Raw genomic sequence first — 21,164 nt, forward strand, 5'->3', positions numbered from 1 at the left:
ATTTTCATTGGAAGCGTGGCTTCGGCCATTCATCCTGACCCTCTACTTCCTGACCCTGGTCCTGGCCGTCCCCGTGGTCGTCTGGCAGCTGCAGCGCCACAACTGGAGCATCCACACCAAGGCCTGGTTTATCGCGGGGATCGGCGTGCTGTTCACCTTGCCCGTGTCCCTCTGGGGCATCCTGCAGCACGTCGTGCACCTGTCGAGGCCTGACCTGCAGAAGCCCATCATCAGGATCCTCTGGATGGTGCCCATCTTCAGCCTGGCCAGTTGGGGCTGTCTGCTCTGGCCCGACCACGCCACCTACCTGGAGACCCTCCGCGAGTTCTACGAGGCCTTTGTCATCTACAGCTTCATGGGCCTCTTGGCCAACTTCGTCCAGGCCCAATACCCGAGTCTGGAAGCCATCCTGGAGGCCAAAGGGAAGCAAAGGTTTCCCTTCCCCTTCTGCTGGTGTCCCCCGCACCAGGCGGGACAGAGAGTGCTCTGCCGATGCAAGCTGGCAGTGCTGCAGCACATCACCATCAGGCTCTTCAGCTCCGTCATCGCTGCCATCTGCGAGTTCCTCCACGTCTACAAGCATGGAACCATCAGCGTGTCCAGTGCTTGGCTGTACTTGGCCATCCTCAACGGAGTGTCAGAGGCCTTCGCCGTCTATTCCCTCGTGGTGCTCCACCAAACCCTCAAGGAGGAGCTGAAGCCCATCCAGCCCGTGGGGAAGTTTGTGTGCATGAAGCTAGTGCTATTTCTGACCAACTGGCAAGGAGTGATCATCGCAGGGCTCTTGAAGTCGCACGTGATATCCGAGACCTCCACCTGGGACTGGCAAACGGCCAAGGCAGTGGGCGCAGGGCTGCAGAACTTTGCCCTCTGTATGGAGATGTTCTTGGCTGCCATCGCTTTCCAGTATAGCTACTCGTACACGCCCTACATGAAAGAACAACGAAGAGGTACGTTTTGGTCCTTCTTCTGGGAGATCTGGGATGTGTCAGATATTACAGAAGACGTAGTCGCACAGGCCATGGGGTTCACGGAGTGCTTATGTGGCAGCACGAAGGGTATGAGAACAGAAAAGGATGCGTGTGTCATTGAATTGCCGGCAGAGTCAATATGCAGAGTCAATAAAGCGATGGCAGTGCGTGTCCAATGCCTGGCTGGTTCCCAGAGGAGGCTGGTGAGGCACCCGCGGTGGGAAGTGTGTCTGGTGAGGAAGCCAGCAATTCAATGACACACGCATCCTTTTCTGTCCTCAGACCTTTCGTGCTGCCACATAAGCACTCCGTGAACCCCATGGCCTGTGCGACTACGTCTTCTGTAATATCTGACACATCCCAGATCTCCCAGAAGAAGGACCAAAACGTACCTCTTCGTTGTTCTTTCATGTAGGGCGTGTACGAGTAGCTGTACTGGAAAACGATGGCAGCCACGAACATCTCCATACAGAGGGCAAAGTTCTGCAGCCCTGCGCCCACTGCCTTGGCCGTTTGCCAGTCCCAGGTGGAGGTCTCGGATATCACGTGCGACTTCAAGAGCCCTGCGATGATCACTCCTTGCCAGTTGGTCAGAAATAGCACCAGCTTCATGCACACAAACTTCCCCACGGGCTGGATGGGCTTCAGCTCCTCCTTGAGGGTTTGGTGGAGCACCACGAGGGAATAGACGGCGAAGGTCTCTGACACTCCGTTGAGGATGGCCAAGTACAGCCAAGCACTGGACACGCTGATGGTTCCATGCTTGTAGACGTGGAGGAACTCGCAGATGGCAGCGATGACGGAGCTGAAGAGCCTGATGGTGATGTGCTGCAGCACTGCCAGCTTGCATCGGCAGAGCACTCTCTGTCCCGCCTGGTGCGGGGGACACCAGCAGAAGGGGAAGGGAAACCTTTGCTTCCCTTTGGCCTCCAGGATGGCTTCCAGACTCGGGTATTGGGCCTGGACGAAGTTGGCCAAGAGGCCCATGAAGCTGTAGATGACAAAGGCCTCGTAGAACTCGCGGAGGGTCTCCAGGTAGGTGGCGTGGTCGGGCCAGAGCAGACAGCCCCAACTGGCCAGGCTGAAGATGGGCACCATCCAGAGGATCCTGATGATGGGCTTCTGCAGGTCAGGCCTCGACAGGTGCACGACGTGCTGCAGGATGCCCCAGAGGGACACGGGCAAGGTGAACAGCACGCTGATCCCCGCGATAAACCAGGCCTTGGTGTGGATGCTCCAGTTGTGGCGCTGCAGCTGCCAGACGACCACGGGGACGGCCAGGACCAGGGTCAGGAAGTAGAGGGTCAAAATTATTGGCCGAAGCCAGCGCTTCCAATGAAACTTATTTGAATTGCGGGAGCTCGACATTAGTAGGCCTTCCTCTTCAAGAGCGCTCGCAGTCTCTGAGGAAATCCGAGGCATCGCCCCAGTGACGGGGCCCAACATTCCACTCACAAAGGCTGCTCTGTGAAATCAGGAGGGCCCTGGGGGGGGGCAGCATCACTGAGGCCCCAAACCCCAGATTTTATATTTAGCTTAAATTTTACATATCTGCTACGATTTAGCTTGAATATCATCTATTTCACATACGGTATGTTTTCTGAATATAGCAACTGCCTATCTTATTGAATCAGATATCATTGATAACAATTATCAAAAATAAAGCCAGACGTTTGTAGATTTTAAATGACTCTGTGTGTGTGAAGCAAGAAAATTTCTAGTGAAACTCATTAAAATGATGTGAGGCAGGGGCCGGGCGGTGGCGCTGGAGGTAAGGTGCCTGCCTTACCTGCGCTAGCCTAGGAGACGGACCGCGGTTCGATCCCCCGGCGTCCCATATGGTCCCCCAAGCCAGGAGCGACTTCTGAGCGCATAGCCAGGAGTAACCCCTGAGCGTTACCGGGTGTGGCCCAAAAACCAAAAAAAAAAAAAAAATGATGTGAGGCAGGCCTGGAGTGATAGTACAGTGGGCAGGGCATTTGCCTTCACCTGGCTACCCTGGTTTGATCCCTTGCACACCCCTGGTCCCCTGAGCACTGTCAGAACTAATGCCTGAGTGCAGAGCCAGAACAACAACGAGTACTGCCAGGTGTGGCCCCAAATCGACCAACCCCCCAAAATAAATAAATGAAAGTACGTAAGGGCATCGAAAGGGAGAAATAGGGGCTGGAGAGATAGCATGGAGATAAGGCATTTGCCTGTCACACAGAAGAATGGTGGTTCGAATCCTGGCATCCCATATGGTCCCCCATGCCTGCCAGGAGCTATTTCTGAGCAGACAGCCAGGAGTAACCCCTGAGCACTGCCGGGTGTGGCCCAAAAAACAAAAAAAAAAAAAAAAAAGAAGAGGAAGAAGAAGAAAAGTGAAATAATAACTAAGTCTCCCTTCACTCAATACAAATGCCCAGGCACAGATGACTTATTATGGAGTTCAAGCAAGCCTTCAAAGATGACCAATTTCCTAAACCTCTGAAATCTTCCAAAATTTAAAAAGTGCTCATCAGTAGACTTTTATCTGACATAAGCAGTCCCCTGATTCACAAAGCTGACAACAATTGTTTTCAATAAAAAGAAAAGAAAACCAGAGACCGATCTTCCCAATGAACATAGATGTAAAGATCCCTAACAAAACCTAAGGTAATTGAATACATCAATTCGTTAAGGAGAACTCTCGGGAAGAGGAGCAGGCTAAGTCCCTGCCCTGCCAAAGCCTCATCTGCTACTACACCCAGAATCCATAGTCAATGCCATGCCAATGGTCCAATGGCACCTTTTTTTGTTTTTGGGTCACACCCGGGGTTATTCCAGGCTCTACACTCAGAAGTTGTTCCTGGCAGGCTCCGGGGACCATATGGGATGCCGTCCTTCTTCATGCAAGGCAAAAGCCCTACCTCCATGCTATCTCTCCTGCCCCCAATGTCACCTTTTTAACATGATCTCTGCAGAGATATCTAGCCAACCAAAACTCCAACTATGGCAGTATTTGAGTTCAGATCTCCAGGGCTTTGGAGAAAGAGTGGACAGCCTCCCCCATACTTTTCATACTTCCAGTAGCCCAGTCATAGACATACCCCACAGCCACTGTCATGTCAGTCACAGAACTTGGGATTCTGTACCACATGGCTGCGAAGGATACCCCACTAGCGAGACACAAATTAGATATCAAAGTAACATAGACATCACCTAATGTTAGCAAACAAATCCAATATCAGAATGATCAATAACAAGCTGCTTAGGAAATCTTCAGGCAGCAACTTATGACCTTATTGCAAGATATCATAATTTTCTTTGCTCTAGTTTTTTGATAATTCTATTACCAAAAACAATATAAAGTAAATCATTTCATGCTTACCATGGAGGCAGCTTGGGATGGTGGGAATTGGGGGTTAATGATGGAGAAAATTTGACACTGGTGGTGGGATTGGTATTGGAACATGGAATGGCAGAAACAAATTATTATGAGCAACGATATAAAACAAAGTGTTTAAATAAAGTAATAAAATTAAGTCATGAATTAAGTAAAGCTAGCCCATCAGAAAAGGGAGCAGTTACACTTGCCTTTCATATGCCTGGCCCAGATTTGATCACTAGAATATCGTAAGATATTCTGAAGCTGGGCCCGGAGAGATAGCACAGCGGTGTTTGCCTTGCAAGCAGCCGATCCAGGACCAAAGGTGGTTGGTTCAAATCCCGGTGTCCCATATGGTCCCCCGTGACTGCCTGGAGCTATTTCTGAGCAACCAGCCAGGAGTAACCCCTGAGCATCGCCGGGTGTGGCCCAAAAACCAAAAAAAAAGATATTCTGAAGCTTTTCCAGGAGTGATCCTTAACTACAGAGACAGGAGGAAGCTCTGAGTACAATTATATATAACTCAGAATAAATAAACATGTGAAGTATGCTATATAACGCAGCAATTCCACTCCTAATTATCTGAGGATCAACAAAAAGTCTACTCTCTTAAATTTATAGGGACACTATTGTTCTCCCTCCTATCATATATAACTAACTCTTCCTTCCCCCCTTTGCTTACCACCTTACAAACTCTTTTCTAGCCCTTCCTGTTATTTCCCCCCATTTAACCCTTTTTATCCTCGATTCCTTTTTTTTTTTTTTTTTTGGTTTTTGGGCCACACCCGGTAATGCTCAGGGGTTACTCCTGGCTATGCGCTCAGAAGTTGCTCCTGGCTTGGGGGACCATATGGGACGCCAGGGGATCGAACTGTGGTCCGTTCAAGGCTAGCGCAGGCAAGGCGGGCACCTTACCTCTAGCGCCACCGCCCGGCCCTATCCTCAATTCTTAACTCCTCACAAAGCAGAACATTCTCCCCAGCCCAGCCAGTTGCCAATTAGCTCCCAAAGTGAAAAGATAGATTCTCAGCCTGAGAAGAAACGGATACTCTGCTGCTGTTGATTTGCTCTCTGGGGCCCCTTTTCCTCCACCTCCCTTCACTGTGGACTTTCGTTTGCTACCAGATTCGGTTGCTGAGAAGTCCCGCTCGAAGACATTTCCTGATATGTGACTGCTGGGAGCCATATTTTTAGACTCCACAGACCAAATCACAGGCTGAAGCTGTGCTCCGGATTTTATCCCCCAACCCCCGGACTATTTCAAAAATCTTAAGGGGGATATGTGTAGTTCCCTTGATAGGCATAACCTGTATTGAATATCTTCTTATGTAACAGCAATTTCCCCCACTTTGGGGATCTGTTTAGTATGGAATTCTAGTAGATAAGTCTCTGTTTAGAGTTCATATTAGAACCAGGTTATGGGATTGTTAGACTTGTTACCTGGGCCCCTATATGCACCAGTAATACCTTGTGGCATTGTTCTTTTATGTCTAGGCACATTAAAATGGGAAAAGCTTACATATGCAAATAAGTTTTTATCTAATAGAGATACAAACATGCAAATTTTGGGGGCCAGAGATATAGCACGGAGGGGGGACCCGTGTGTCACATGTTGGGTCACATCTTGCCGTGAGTTCTTAGTGTGGAGGACGCAGCACATCCTCACCATCACTGCAGGATTTTGACCCTCACTTAAAATGGCAAAATGCAATATGTGTTTAATATATTATTGTTAAAATTAGATGCTTTTGTGTGAGTGTTTGTCTGTTTTGGCAGATCGCTGCGTGGTGTGGCTCTCTGATTCTCACAGTTTAAAATTTTGGCTCTTTGTGTCGAACTTGTTCGTCACCCCTGTCATATAGCTGTATAGGAGAAGGCATAGTGGTGGGCTACGGCAGCAATAAATATTTCAATACAAATTATGAAGTCCTGCAGTCTGGTGGCCACTGACTCTGCTTTCTGTCTTCCCAGATGAAGTTTTGGGAAAATGCACCCATTTTCACCAACAAAGCAATCATGACTGATTGCCAGAACGTCACCAAAAAACAGAAGCTTCACACAAACTTCCCCATGGGTGGGATGTGTCTCAGCTCCTCCTTTAGTGCTTTGTAAAATACCCAGATGAAATAATATACAGCAAAGACCTGACACATTGTTGATGATCACCATGTTCCCCTTTCTTGGTCTTCCATATAAGGCATGTAGGAATAGCTATAATGGAAAGCTCTATGGCAGCAACAAATATCTCAATACAGATGATGAAGTACTTCAGTCCGGTGGCCACTGCCTCTGCTGTTTTCCAGTCCCAGGTGAAGTTTTGGGAAATCACACCATATTTCACCAAAAATGCAATTAGCACTGCTTGCCAGAATGTCACGAATATGACAAGCTAGACACAAACAAACTTCTCCACAGGCTGGATGGGCCTCAGCTCCTCCTTCAGGGCTTTGTAAAATACTCAGAGGACATATAGAGCAATGACCTGTGAAGCATTGTTGACTGTTGCAAGTCAGCCCTTAATGGGATTGGCTGATGGAGGGATGGAGGATGAGGTCTTTCCTCTCCAGCTCGGAGCACGCATTTGCCACCCTGTCCAGCCACGGTTCGCCACGGTTCTGAGGTGAAACGACGGGTAAACAGCTCGCAGACAGTCAGGCTTGTGAAAATTCAGCTTTATTCCGAGGACAAGACTGAAGCCCAAAGCCTCAGCAATAGTTCCAGCCAAAAGCCCCCCGCCTTCCACAGACCCTTGCTTTTATCTCCCAGAATCAGGTACCACCCAATGGTGGGATCAGATACCACCCAATGGTGGGAGCAGAATCAGGTACCACCCTAGCTTGGGGGCAGAATGCCAGGTCACACCCTAGGGTAGGGCACAATCACTGATCAGGGTAGGGTCAGTAACATAATAATCCCATAAAATGTTTACATACACAACAATTCCACCGTTTTGTTTTTAGTAAACAAACAATATTGTCTACAATTATTAAAGGAAATACTAGTCAATAATAAAAGAGCAGCTGTTTGCATAAGCGCATCACAGGAAAATGTAAAGAAAAACTTCTAACCTAAACACAGGGTGCCCTCCCTTAAAAAAATGAATAATAATAAGCTTTTGCAATCCTGACTCCACCTTTAGCCAAAGGCAGGTAATATTTCCATAGCAACAACATAATAAAGTGAAAATTAACATATTAGCCTTTTTCAAAAATATAACATTTTTGCAAAATATACCATACACCTGTAACTTACAATTTTTTCAATGCTTTCTACCAAGCACTATTCTGGAACTTCTTTTTGTTCCTATACCTTTAAACTATTTGGGGGAACTTTTTCTTCCTATTAACCTTCCCTACACACAAGCACAAAAGCATAAATACAGAACATACATTTTGAAAACAGACTAATGCATTAAAATACACAGTAAAACATTTGGCAATTGAAAATATTAACTATGGGGGCCGGAGAGATAGCACAGTGGTGTTTGCCTTGCAAGCAGCCGATCCAGGACCTAAGGTGGTTGGTTCGAATCCCAGTGTCCCATATGGTCCCCCGTGCCTGCCAGGAGCTATTTCTGAGCAGACAGCCAGGAGTAACCCCTGAGCACTGCCAGGGGTGGCCCCCCCCAAAAAAAAAAACCCAAACAAAAAAAAAGAAAATATTCGCTATGGAAAACAATAAAACACATTTAAATTGGAAAGAACCTGACTTAATCAAGAGATACACCTGAAGCAAAGTTAAATGCGGCGGTTTTTAAATTAGATTGTTCATTTGGGCTTTACTGTTATTTTTCCCCCTTTTAACTAATTTTTTACACCACTAATTAAAACTTATCCCATCACCAACTATGTGTAAAATATGTGGCTACCCACATAATCCCTTCACCTAAAAACCATTAGTCCAGACACTGGTCTTCTTCCACGCTGTCTCCACGTGGCTTTCTTCCATGGGTTTTCAACTGAGATAACTTGAGCCATCTCATTCTCCTGATCTGGAGGGCGGGTCCCAGGCTCGCTGCAAAAAACCGGTTCCCCGTGGGGCTGTTTCCACGTAGCTTTACCGGAGCAGAGCAGAGCTGAGCTGAGCCAGGCCGCACACGTTGCCACTTCTGGCCTATCCATAGCTTTTTGCCACTTATCTGCTGCAGGACGGGTGTTCTGTGCTGATCGCAGCTGCCTTTTTTCCAGAAAGCACTTTGGAAGCCGGCTCCGCTGTCGCAGCTGCTGCAACACAACTTGTCCACAGCTTTTTCCGCAGGGCGAGTCTGGATGTTAAGAGTTCAAAGTGGTTTAAACTAAAAGTCCAGTCTGAAATTTTCCAAGTCGAAATCCAAATTCAAGCTGTAAGTCATATTCAGTAAATCAGTCCATTCTAAATACAGTCTTTTTTCTTGTCCGTTTTTAATCTAGGCTTTCCATCAGTCTCTGAGGAGGCCAAGGTTTTTGTTTCTTGTAACAAAGTCTCAGTCCTGAGCCTGGGCCTGGGATGGGGTGATACAAGCTTCCACCTCCCATGTTTCAGTTGCCCTTCTGCCCCCAGAAGGGGTGTCAGCCAAATTTGACAATGGCGTCACGTGGTAGCCCAAGATTTTGGGCTGACTGCAACTGAAAAGAGCCAAAATCAAACTCAAAAGCTCACCATGATTGCTGTTCTCTTGGGTCCAGAGTTCGCGTCCCTGTCCGGGCACCATTATGTTGCAAGTCAGCCCTTGATGAGATTGACTGATGGAAGGATGGAGGATGAGGTCTTTCCCCTCCAGCTTGGAGCATGCATCTGCCACCCTGTTCAGCCGGAGGTGAAGCGACAGGTAAAAGGCTAGCAGACAGTCAGGCTTGTGAAAATTCAGTTTTATTCTGAGGACAAGACTGAAGCCCAAAGTCTCAGCATCAGTTCGCCAAAAGCCACCCCCCCCCCCCGCCTTCCACAGACCCTTGCTTTTATCTCCCAGAATCAGGTACCATCCAATGGTGGGATCAGGTACCACCCAATGGTGGGATCAGATACCACTCAATGGTGGGAGCAGAATCAGGTACCACCCTACGGTGAGAGCAGAATGCCAGGTCACACCCTAGGGTAGGGCACAATCACCGATCAGGGTAGGGTCAGTAACATAATAATCCCATAAAATGTTTACATACACAATAGTTGACAATGACCAAGCACAGCCAATCACTGGACAAGCTGAAGGTTCCTTCCTTTTAAACCTGGAAGAACTCACAGATCCTAGCCATGACGGTGCTGAAGAGTCTGATGGTGATACATTGCAGCACCCCCAGCTTGCATCTGCATAGCAATCTCTCTCCAGTGGGGCATGGGAAAACCAACAGAAGAGAAATGAAAACCTTTGTTGCTCTTTTACTTACAGGATGGCTTCTAGGTTTGGGTATTGGGCCTTTAAGAAGTTCATGTATGGGGCCGGGCGGTGGCGCTAAAGGTAAGGTGCCTGCCTTGCCTGCGCTAGCCTTGGACGGACCGCGGTTCGATCCCCAGTGTCCCAATGGGTCCCCCAAGCCAGGAGCGCCTTCTGAGCGCATAGCCAGGAGTAACCCCTGAGCGTTACCGGGTTTGGCCCAAAAACCAAAAAAAAAAAAAAAAAAAAAAAAGAAGTTCATGTAGAGGTTCATGAAGGTATAAAGCACAAAGAGGGTGTCCACGTATATGGCGATACTGGGCCATATCAGAGACACCCAACTCTCGCAGCTGTAGACAGGCATCATCCAGAGGATCCTGATGATAGGCTTCTGGAGATTCAGCCTGGACAAATGCACTAGGTAATGCATAATTTACCAGGTGGACATGGGGATCATGAAGAGGACAAAGACCTCCGAGATGAACCATGCCTTCTTATTTTGGTGACTTGATACTGCTGCAAGTGGCTTGATGCTGCTGCTGCTGCTGCGGCAGTAACAGCTGTGGCCTCCAGGGATGCTGCAGGGCAGTAGCATGTCTGACTGCCTGCGTGTGGCTCCTTGCAAAGACCAGGGAACCCATGGTGGGCCTGTCCCTGGGTGACTTGGGAGGAGAGATGTGGCCTGTATTCTGATGGCTGCAACCCTCTTAGTTCTTCTCTCAGGTGGTGGAGCTTAGACACACAGCTGACAGAACATTCCTGGTCTGGTTTTGCTCAGGACAGGAGTGAAGTCCAAGAGGGCCCCTCCCTTCTCACACAGTGGAATCTCCCCTGGCAGACATGGAGCTCTTTCTTCAGGCCAGGAGGGTGCTTTCTCACACTCTGGGATCTCCCCTGGCAAACATGGAGCTCAGTCTTTAGGCTCTAAAGAGATCCTGGCTTTTACTCTGGACTGATCCCTGCAAACCTGAGCCCAGTTCATCAGGGGGACAAAGTGCCCTGGATGCCCATCTCCTGCGGCACAGCCTTTTTGCCAGCTTCCTGTGCTGTGGCATCACTAGATGCAAGGTCTCTTCCTCCTCCAGCACATTCTGGTTACATAAGTGGTTCTTTGATAACCTATGTAGAAAATAACTAATAAACAATATACATTATATAAGAGTACATGAAATTGATTCTTCGAAGAACTTGAATACTCATGTGAAAATGATGCCCTGTATTATTGTTTTATTTAAAGCATAATGTCTAAAGTCCACATGTCTGGTGAGGCCTCCCTCCCTCGGCAGGGCACCTCTAGCCCCTTTAGCAGACAGATCTGAAGATGACATGGTGATGGCAAAGAGAATAATTCACAAGCAGTCAGTTTCTTTGGAGTCAGTTTGGCTTTTATTCCAAGACCCTACCTGTTGCAAGTCAGCCCCTGAAGAGGTTGACTGATGGAGAGATGGAGGATGAGGTCTTTCCCCTCCAGCTCGGAGCACTCGTCTGACACCCTGTCCAGCCGAGGGTTAGGTGAAACGGCGGGTAAACAGCTCGCAGACAGTCAAGCTTGTGGAAATATTAGCTTTATTCAGTGGACAAGACTGAAGTCCAAAGTCTCAGCCTCAGTTTCAGCCAAAAGCCCCTCACCTTCCACAGACCCTTGTTTTTATCCCCCAGAATAAGGTACCACCCAATGGTGGGATCAGATACCACCCAATGGTGGAAGCAGAATCAAGTACCACCCTAGGGTGGGGGCAGAATGCCAGGTCACACCCTAGGGTAGGGCACAATCACTGATCAGGGTAGGGTCAGTAACATAATAATCCCATAAAATGTTTACATACACAACACCTACCCACCATATGCGTTTCCTCACATGACTTCTTTGCTAAGCTCTTTCTTCCAAGGAGCTTCTTGTCTGTCCTCCTCCTCTAGCTCTCTGCCTCTTTTTCCCTTCTTTTCTCTTCCCTTCCCCCAGCCAGACTCTGTCTTTTCTTTCTTCGAAATAGCCTTCCCAACCCCTGAAGAGGGCAGGTCTGATTCCACAGGTAGAATAAACATCAACAGGAAGCCCAGGCAAGGGCCTTGGGCAAAGGGATATCCCACACAATACAAAACATTAAACTAATCACAATAAGGGGCAGAAAATGAGGTAAAAAAAATTTCAGGAAAGGGACCAGAACATAGTATAGTGGGTAGGGTGCTTTCCTTTCACAAGGCTGACCCAGATTCAGTCCCCAGAATCTAATAAGGTCCCCAGAACCCACCAAGAGTCATTCCTGAGTGCAAAGCCAGGAGTAATCCCTGAACACTATCAGGCATAATGCCCCCCCCAAAAAAATCAAGAAAAACTAAATAAAGGTACTACATTTCAACTATATTTGACACATACCAATTTTACAAATAGTATGAAAGAACAAAAAATTACAGGTATATAATTGTTGCATTAAATAATTAGCAATGGATCTGGATGGAGAGGGATGGATGGATTTTTCTCTGCCATCCCAGGCCACGTGGCTCCGCAATCCCCATTCAGCTGGCGGGTCCCAGGTTTAGGTGAACGGCGGAATCAGACTCATCCAGAGACAGGCATCAGGAAGTATCAGCTTTATTCATACCCTAACACCACATGTGTGGCCTATATCATAACCTTTTAAGCATTTGCTATTCTTAGCTTGCCCTGCATCTTAACTCCTTTCAGCCATCTTCCCTTTGACCTCCATGCTGGCCAAAGACCAAAAGGGCAAAAGTCTAATCTCCTGGGTCAAAGGCCTTATATAACCTTTCAAGACCACTCCCCGGAATGGGAGGGTCTCAGGTAGGTACACCTAAATCCAGGGTGGAGTTACATCTCCCCCTTCTCTGAAATATAAAAGAACCTTTTGTAATCCTGACTCCACCTTTAGCCAAAGGCGGGTTAATATTTTCATGCAACAACATAATAGAGTGAAAATTAACATATCAGCCCTTTTCAAAAACATAACATTTCTGAAAAATATACTATATACCTGTAACTTAAAATTCTATTAATGCTTTTCTACCAAGCACTATTCTGGAACTTTCATGTTCCTATACTTTTAAACTATATTGGGGGAACTTTCTGTTCCTATTAACCTTCCCTACACACAAGTACTACAGCATAAATGCATAACATACATTTTAAAAACAGGCTAAGCACATTAAAATACACACAGTAAAACATTTTGCAATTGAAAATATTAACTATGGAAAACAAAACACAGTTAAATTATAAAGAAAATGACTTAATCAAGACAAAGATGCAGGCAGTTAGAAATTAGATCTTTAAATGGGCTAAACTGTTATTAGTCCTTTTTTTTTACACTACTACCTAATTTTTTCCCATTACCAACACCAATTGTGAAATTCCTTCACCTAAAACCAAATGTCCAGATGATTAATTTGTCCCACACTGTTCTCACCACGTGGTTTACTTCCATAGTCCCAGGCCCCGCAGATGGTTTGCTGCGCTGTTGACCTTTGTGATCTGGAGGGTGGATTCCAGGCTTGCCGTTTTTCCATAGCAGAGCCGAGCCCAGCCGAGCCGAGCCAAGCCGCAGGTATTGCCGCTTCGGAATTGTTCATCTTGGACGCTGTAGATTTTCTCTACTCTGGAGCTTGTAGTTGATTCCTTTACATCTGTTTCTGGTTTTGAACACCCTGTGTTAGGTTAAAAAAATTTTTTTTCTATACTTGTTCCGGTGATGCGCTTATGCAAACAGCCACTCTTTTACCATTGCTTAGTTGTTATTTTTACAATTATAAAAAAATATTACTTACTTCTGTACATTATTATTGTTTCTTTACAAAAAAAGGGGGAATTGTAGTATATGAAAAAGTTTCCATAAGATTATTCTTGGAATTGTTGTATATAAAAGTATTTCCTTAGGATTGTTCTGTGATTATTGCCCCACCTAGCCCTTCCAGGTGGGGGCGCTGTGGAGTTGGCAATAAATAGCTTGATGGAGAGGGGAGAGGGGTCCTTTTGCGAAAGCTGTTTGCAGGCTGCGAGAGGATTCTCTCGCTCTCTTTGCCCAATCTTTTACACCCTATCCTTCTTGTCTGTGTGATTATTTGCTGCGGATAAATATTACCAAGGTCTCCCCCCGAAAGGGGACAAGGGGATGGGAAGTAATTTCTCATTCTGGGGACTGTTCTTGGATTCACAAATACCCAACAAAGGATTTAACAGCCCAGATAATTTACATATAATATCGAAATTTTGTGGTAAAAACAACTTCAGTGCAGTCAAGAGTTAAACTGACGATCATGATGTTATTCTCTATGTACACAACACCAACTGCTACATTCACCTAAGAATATATTTTGAAGCAGCCAACTTTTTCCATTGATGTAAAAATCTTGATAAGAAAAATTCAGTTCTCAAAATTCAATTAAGTTTTGTAAAGGGTCAAATAAGGCAACCCTACCCCTCAAAAATCCACATTTCAGGGGCCAGAGCGGTGTCACAAGTGGTAGGGCATTTGCCTTGCATGTGCTAACCTAGGACGGACAGCAGTTCAATCCCTAGGCATCCCATTTGGTCCCCAGCCAGGAGCAATTTCTGAGCACATAGCCAGGAGTAACTAACCCCTGAGCGTCACCAGGTGTGACCCCAAAAAAGAAAAACCCACGTTCATATAACCTTCCCACTATTTCATCTTATAACAGTTAGGCAACAATTTTAATACCTATAGTAGAATCTATAAGGGTTTTCAAACTGGTGATGACATAACCCTCTGGGGACAAAGGGGGACAATCTCTAATCAGTCAAAGCTTCTCTTTGCATATAGCTCTGCACAAATGATTTTTTTGGCCCACGTGTGTGTCTGTGTCTACTAATTTCCCTGTGCACACTCATCTCTATGCACCCCAAGTTCAGTGGGGTGCTGCTTCTCCTTCACTACATCAGCCAACCAGTTTAAACCCAACTGATGCAACATATACTAAGAACCTATAGCTTTACCCCTAATTTGAGGCCCCAGAAACCCTGTGAAAATGATTTGTGAACTCCCCTTAAGGGAAGCCAGCATGTTGGTATCTGAATAAGCTCCATTGCTTTGTATTTACTGACCCATTTCTTGCAGTCTTTGTGAGTCTACTCTCAAGTCCAGAGCTAACAACAACAAAAGAAAAAGGTCAGAAAGTTCTTAGACTGTAGGATACCGTTACTCTGTATTTCTATAATATTTCTGTTTCAATTTTCTTGAGGAAATGACAAGCATTAACTAGATAGAATGGTTTCTTTTTTTTTTTTTTTTTTTTTTTTTTTTTTTGTGGTTTTTGGGTCACACCCGGCAGTGCTCAGGGGTTACTCCTGGCTCCATGCTCAGAAATTGCTCCTGGCAGGCACGGGGGACCATATGGGACGCCGGGATTCGAACCGATGACCTTCTGCATGAAAGGCAAACGCTTTACCTCCATGCTATCTCTCCGGCCCCAGAATGGTTTCTTTATCTTTTTCAATTTTGTATTATAACACTGTGGTTTTCCAAGTTGTTCTGAAAAGGAAAGGAGTTTTCCCTCTAAGGAGTTCTTTTTTAAGTGCAGCTTTGCTTTAAGTTTTAAGTTCTTCATAAAAACTCTCAGTTGACTCTGTTACAAGCCAGAGTCACAAGTCAGAAACAACAAAAGGCCTGGTGTCTCCCTCCCCTTCAAGATAAAGCCATATGCTCAATCCACACTTGGCCCGTTTTGGATTACTTCTAAGAGATTAAAGTAAACTAGCCACCCCCCATCCTTTAGGGTAGGAATGCAGCCCTAGATGTCATGTTTACCCTGCATAATAAAGGATGTAACCACCTCCCTTAGGTTTTATTGAGATGAAACGTCCCTTAGGTTTTTATGGTTGTCTCTCTGTTGTGATAAATGCTCCTTTCTCCTAACTGAGTTAGGATGCCTGAGTTAAAATGTTTTTCTAAGATAAAGACCAGCTGTAAAATAAGGAGTGGTGACGCTGTCCCTTTGCTGTATAAAAACTTGTGAGAATTGTTTCAGTGTCTTTGCTCTGGGGTTCATCCCTTAGCACTGGGCCTGGTGTCAGTCACCCTGGCACCAGAAAGAAAGAAATCGTCAATTTTACAGATTTGCATGGCTCCGAAAGAAATCGTCAATTTTACAGATTTGCATGGCTCCGTATCTCCTTGAAACGCTCCCGCGAGATGCCGCTCGAGAGAGGGGGACTAATCCCTGAGCCCAACAGTTCATAGTACAGTTGCTTCAGGCATTCGAGGTTCAAACACCAATCCCATCATCAGTGTGACCTTCCTTTCACTAGGGTAGTTGAAGACTATGTGTGTGTGTGTTTGTGCATATAAATATATATGTGTGTGTAGTATCAAATAATTAACGATGGAGCTGGATGGCCGTGGATGGTGATGGATTTCTCTCTGCCATTCCAGGCCACGTGGCTCCGCAACCCCATCTAGCCAGCAGGTCCCAGGTTAGGTGAATGGCGGAAATCACTTACTCACAGGCAGGCATTAGGAAGCATCAGCTTTATTCATCCCTATTCACCACATGTGTGTGGCCTATCTCATAACCTTTCAAGCACAGCCATACTTTGCTAGCCCTGCGTCTTAACCCTTTCAGCCATCTTCCCTTTGACCTCCATGCTGGTCAAAGACCAGATCGCAAAGATCCAAAAGCCAGAGAGCTCAGCAGGGCCCAAAGCGCAAAGACCCTTAATCCCCTGGCTCAAAGGCTTATAAACCTATTCCAAGACCCCTCCCAGGAATGGGCGGGGTCTAGCAGGTCAGGTCACACCTAATATTCAGTTTCCAAGACCCCTCCCAGAAATGGGTGGGTCTCAGGTAGCTACACTACATGTGTGCATATATTAATATATGTAATTTATGGGGCCAGTGAGGTGGCACTAGAGGTAAGGTGTCTGCCTTGCAAGCGCTAGCCAAGGATCAGGACCACGGTTCAATCCCCGGGTGTCCCATATGGTCCACCCAAGCCAGGGGCAATTTCTGAGTGCTTAACCAGGAATAACCCCTGAGCATCAAACGGGTGTGGCCCGAAAAAACAAAAAACATAAAACCAAACAAATATATGTAATGTATATCTTGTTATAGTAATTTATATCTTCTTTGTAGTAGAAGACATCCAAGAAACAATCAAGTTTAGCTAGAAGACAAGTAGTCAGAGAGAAGGTGCAGATAATGATCTTAGGATTCTTAAGGTAAATTGCTTGAATTCTGGAGCCCATAGGAAATGCCCTGTGGGCGTGAATCCTGTATAGCATCTCTTATCTGCCAACCTTCCCTGGAGGAAGACAACCTTCAGAAATTAAACCTTAGCCTCCTCATTCCTCACATTTCCTTACAAATGTCAAGATTAGTGAAGCTTTCTTGTGCCTTTAGGACATCTGAATTTTCTCTTTGAGGAAATATCTGTTCATATTCTCCCTATATTTTGAATGGGGTTAATTTTTTTCCTTGCTAAATTCCTTCAGTGCCTTATATATCTTAGACATTAACACCTTATTAGATGGGTATTGGGTGAATCGTTTCTCCCATTCCGCGGGTGGCTTAGTCATGGTTTCTTCCTTGGTGAAGAAGCTTACTTTAGCTTAATTACACTTAATATAGTCCCATTTACTTGTCTGGGCTTCTGCTTGTGTGGCTAGTGGTGTTTCATCCTTGAAGATACCTTTGGCTTCAGTGTCATGGAGTGTTCTGCCTACATTTTCCTGTAGAGTGTGTACTAATGTATTTACGTTTTCCTCTACGTATGTTATGGCTTCAAGGTCTTTCATCTATTTTGATTTGACTTTTATGCTTTGGAGGCCATTATTTTCTCTTGGAGCTTTGTAGATGAGCTGTGCTATTTTTTTTCTGCTGAGAAGCTTCCCAAGATAGCACGGTATCTTACAAAATCTGGTAAAGTAATCCATAACTAGTTGTTCAATGAATTTGTAAATTTGTGAAAAATTGGGGATCTGAAATGTTGGTACTATCTGCAGTAGAACTCTGGCTTCAGTGCTAATAAGCTCTAACTTGGAAATTTGTTTCATTGTGGTAATATTTGTTTGCAAGACTATAGATGTTCATTTTAAGGATACAATACTACCAAACTGTGCTCAACACTGAGTTGCCTGTATCTTTCTGCCAAAGTCCACGAACCTCTGTTTAGGAGCTCCTTTTATCATCTCAGCCAACTACTCCCCCTTAGTACTCCTAACCTTAGTTCCCGTGGTCAGAGTCTAACATTTGTTCTTGGACATGTTAAATTTCTTTGCCCTTTCATGGACACACATTGAATGAGAGTAGTCAGTACTTTCCTTGATCATTCTGATGTTTCACTTAAATGATAACTAGTTCTGTCTGTGTTCTCATACATGTTTTCATTATTAAGAACCAGTGTGGGGCTGCAGAGAGTATGAGCGCTAGGGCACTTGCCTTGTATACGGTGGACCTTGGTTTGGTCCCTGATACCCCGTCTGGTCCCTTGATTCCCACCGGAGCACAGAGCCAGCACTCAGCCCTGAGCTCCATGGGAGTGGCCACACACACACCCAAAAAGAGAAAAGAGAAGGTGTGAGACAGCAGTAGTCTTGCCAGAAGAAGACTGAGTCTTGAAGAGGGAAATGCTTAGCTGGAAGCCAAGATGAGAGCCAAACCAAATGTGAAGCATCTGGTCAGAAAACCCCAACGCTCCATTTGCTTTGTATCTCGGGTAAGCTTTGTTTCAGGTAAGGGAGGTGTGTGGCCTTGTCTTGCCTAGCCTGTGCCAGGAAAGCAGATCCTGTGGCCAGAAAAACTGCTCGGGGCTCTCAGAGTCTCTTGGTCTCAAGTCCCCAGCGCTGGTTCCCAGAGTCTCTTTGGCTCGAGGCACTTGGTCTTGAGCACTAATGCACTTTCTTTTCTTCCACCCCACAAATACATGCACCACACAATGACAACAACACACAACATTCATGTCACACTCACACACAGCAAATTCCATCCCATCCATTGGTCTTTCCCCGCTCATGGAGCACCCCATCCTGGCAATTCTTCGGGCACTAGGTGGGGCCTGGGGCCTGTGTTTTCTGTCACCCCTAGGTGTTAGTATCCTCAGGATGTGATGAAACTGGCCTCTCTCTGTTTCTGGAGAGTATGTTTTCAGCAAAGGCCTAACAAAGGACCAAGCCAGCTCCCCCTGCTCACTCACTTTCTTCGCCCAAGTGTTTCTGGTCGCCTGCCTGGGGGCTCTTCTCCCCACCTGAGGCACACATGCTAATCTGTTTGGAGAGACCAGGGCAGCCCTGGGACCAGCCTTGGAAGTGGGGGGTGGGCTTGTCGGCACTGGGTCTTGGGTCACAGCAAGTGGCACTCAGGGTTTACTCCTGGCTCTTCACTCAGGAATCACTCCTGGCCATTGGTGGGGAACATGTGGGAGACTGGGATTGAATCCAGGTCAGCTGGTGTAAGGCAAACGCCCTCCCCCCCCCATTCTCTCACTCTGGCCCTGTGCTCCCTCAGGGCACTGGATCAGGACTTGCTCCTGTTAGGTCACACCTTATTCTACCTGAAACCAAAATCACTCCTGGTTCCTTTGTGTGTTTGTTTACAACTTGGATTTACCCCAAAAGAGAGATTGTCTTCTTGTAAACCCGGGTGGGACTAACTCAGGAGAGCCTGAGCTATCTGTCCTTACTCAGTCCTTACTGCCCCACCCAAGGGTGGTCTCTGCACTTAATAAAATTGGCAGTTCTGGCAGGCATCGGGTTGGAGATACAAGGCCGAAGCCTGCCAGACTGCATGCGTTTCACCCTCAGCCTGGTTTTGATTATTTCCTGCAGTGCCCTGATTCAGACTCGTTCACCTGAGCTTGGAGATAAGGCGCATGGGGTGATGTACATACCCTCACAATCACACACACCCCACACTCGCAACCCACAATCACACTGCAAACCACGAACTCTACAAGCACGACCACAGAATCACAGCCCACCCCCTACAATGACACCCTATAATCACACAATCTCACCCCCGCAGTCACACACACAGCACAATCACACACAGATGCCCCACAGTCTCACACACCACAATCACACATGGATGCCCCACAAGCACACACACGTGCATATCACACCCACACACAGCGAGAGTCTGGTCTCCCGAATTCCATCCAATCAACTGGTCTTTCCCAGCTCGTGGGGTGCCCCATCATAAAGATTCTTAGGGCTCAGTGCGAACCGGGAGCTCAGACCACGCCCAGGGCATCCCCTGCGATGGGGGGAGGAGGGGCCTGGGGATTCTGAGTATGGTGTGTGCATGCCTTCGGGCACTGGATGGGACCTGGGATGTCACCCCTGGGTGTTAGCGTCCCCAGGCTGTGATAAGACTGGCCTGAGGGGAGGTGAGTCCCCACATGTGCGGGTACACACCGAGGTGAAGCCATAGGGCCTCCCCCAGTATCGAAAGAGCACAGGGAACAGGATGTGTGGGTTGGGGAGGGGAAGCTACTGGGGTTTCCAGCCCAGGAGCCAGCTTGTCAGGCTTGAATGAGGTGCTGTGAGGCTCAGGACTTGAGACAGGAGACACCACACACACACACACACACACACACACACACACACACACACACACACACACACACACACACACACACACACACGTCAGCTCAGAGCCTGTGCAGGGGTGAGGATCGAGGTGCTTGGAGGGTCCGTGACCTGGGACTTGCCAGAGGCCACGCTGCTCCTGGGGGCACATCTGGGGGGACCAATGAGTACTAAAGCCGCAGCTCCAGGGGTCCTCCCCTTCGGGGGTGCCTGGGTGCCCTGAGCTGGGTCCTCCTGAGTCAGATGAGAGTGGGAAGGGCCTGGACTTGGAGTGTCCGACCACATTCAGGGGTGCCCCAGGAGCTCCTCCAGCCCCTTGCCTGCCTTCCCCCTACCCTACCCTCCTCACAGCCCCTCCAGCAGCCACACGGGAGGGGACAAGCCCTCGGAACTCAACTCAGCCAGTCAGGGCAGCTCTGACATCCCCCTGGCCAAGCAGGAACGACCCCTGGCTGGGGTGGGGCACTCCAGGACACACCTGGGCAAATTCCTATGCACACCTTCAGCCCCCCAAATGGAATAGAGACCTCTGGTCCTGCCCTGTTCCCTGACTTTACACCCCGACCACTCAAGGGGCCTGTGGTGCCACGCTCAGGTCCCGGTTCCAGACGCGTGCCCTACTCCCCTGTGCTGTACCCCAGCCAAGACTCCTCCCCACAGGTGCTATAGGAAGTGGGTTCTGGGGTCTGAGGTCCTGACTGACTCTATGCCCCTCTGACTTGGGTCCCAGAGACATCCGGGTCCTCATTGAGGACCCTAAGAGTTGGCGCCAGGCGAACAGGCTGAGCCCCCAGAGTGGGCCATGTGGGTCTGGGGAGGCAGGACCAGGGCGCGGCAGGGTGTCCCCAGACCAGTATCTGCAGGCATCCCAGCGGGGCCCTGAGAGAGCCCAGAGAAGAGGCTCTCTGGAACTCCTCACCCCTCAACACATCACACACAGGC

General features: G+C 47.4%; 2 protein-coding genes and 1 pseudogene across 2 annotated transcripts in view; all 3 read right to left on the reverse strand.

Moving 5' to 3' along the window:
• LOC126025919 (uncharacterized) overlaps positions 1-697 on the reverse strand; it is a 188,587-nt gene extending 187,890 nt beyond the window's left edge. Inside the window, exon 1 of the mRNA XM_049785638.1 lies at positions 595-697. Within this exon, the coding sequence (XP_049641595.1) occupies positions 595-624 (30 nt within the window). The 5' untranslated portion in view covers positions 625-697. The remainder of the gene's footprint in view (positions 1-594) is intronic.
• A 291-nt stretch (positions 698-988) lies between these two features.
• On the reverse strand, positions 989-2,393 carry LOC126025921 (transmembrane protein 184C-like). The gene is made up of 2 exons (XM_049785639.1): positions 1,256-2,393; positions 989-1,038 (listed from the first exon to the last, which is right to left on the reverse strand). Exons 1-2 carry the CDS (start codon positions 2,391-2,393, stop codon positions 989-991), a joined length of 1,188 nt encoding a protein of 395 aa, XP_049641596.1.
• Positions 2,394-6,482: 4,089 nt separating this feature from the next.
• LOC126025922 (transmembrane protein 184C-like) lies at positions 6,483-10,265 on the reverse strand (annotated as a pseudogene).
• Positions 10,266-21,164: the final 10,899 nt, after the last annotated feature.

The sequence above is a fragment of the Suncus etruscus genome, chromosome 13 (assembly GCF_024139225.1).
Source record: "Suncus etruscus isolate mSunEtr1 chromosome 13, mSunEtr1.pri.cur, whole genome shotgun sequence".
Taxonomy (NCBI): Eukaryota; Metazoa; Chordata; class Mammalia; order Eulipotyphla; family Soricidae; genus Suncus; species Suncus etruscus.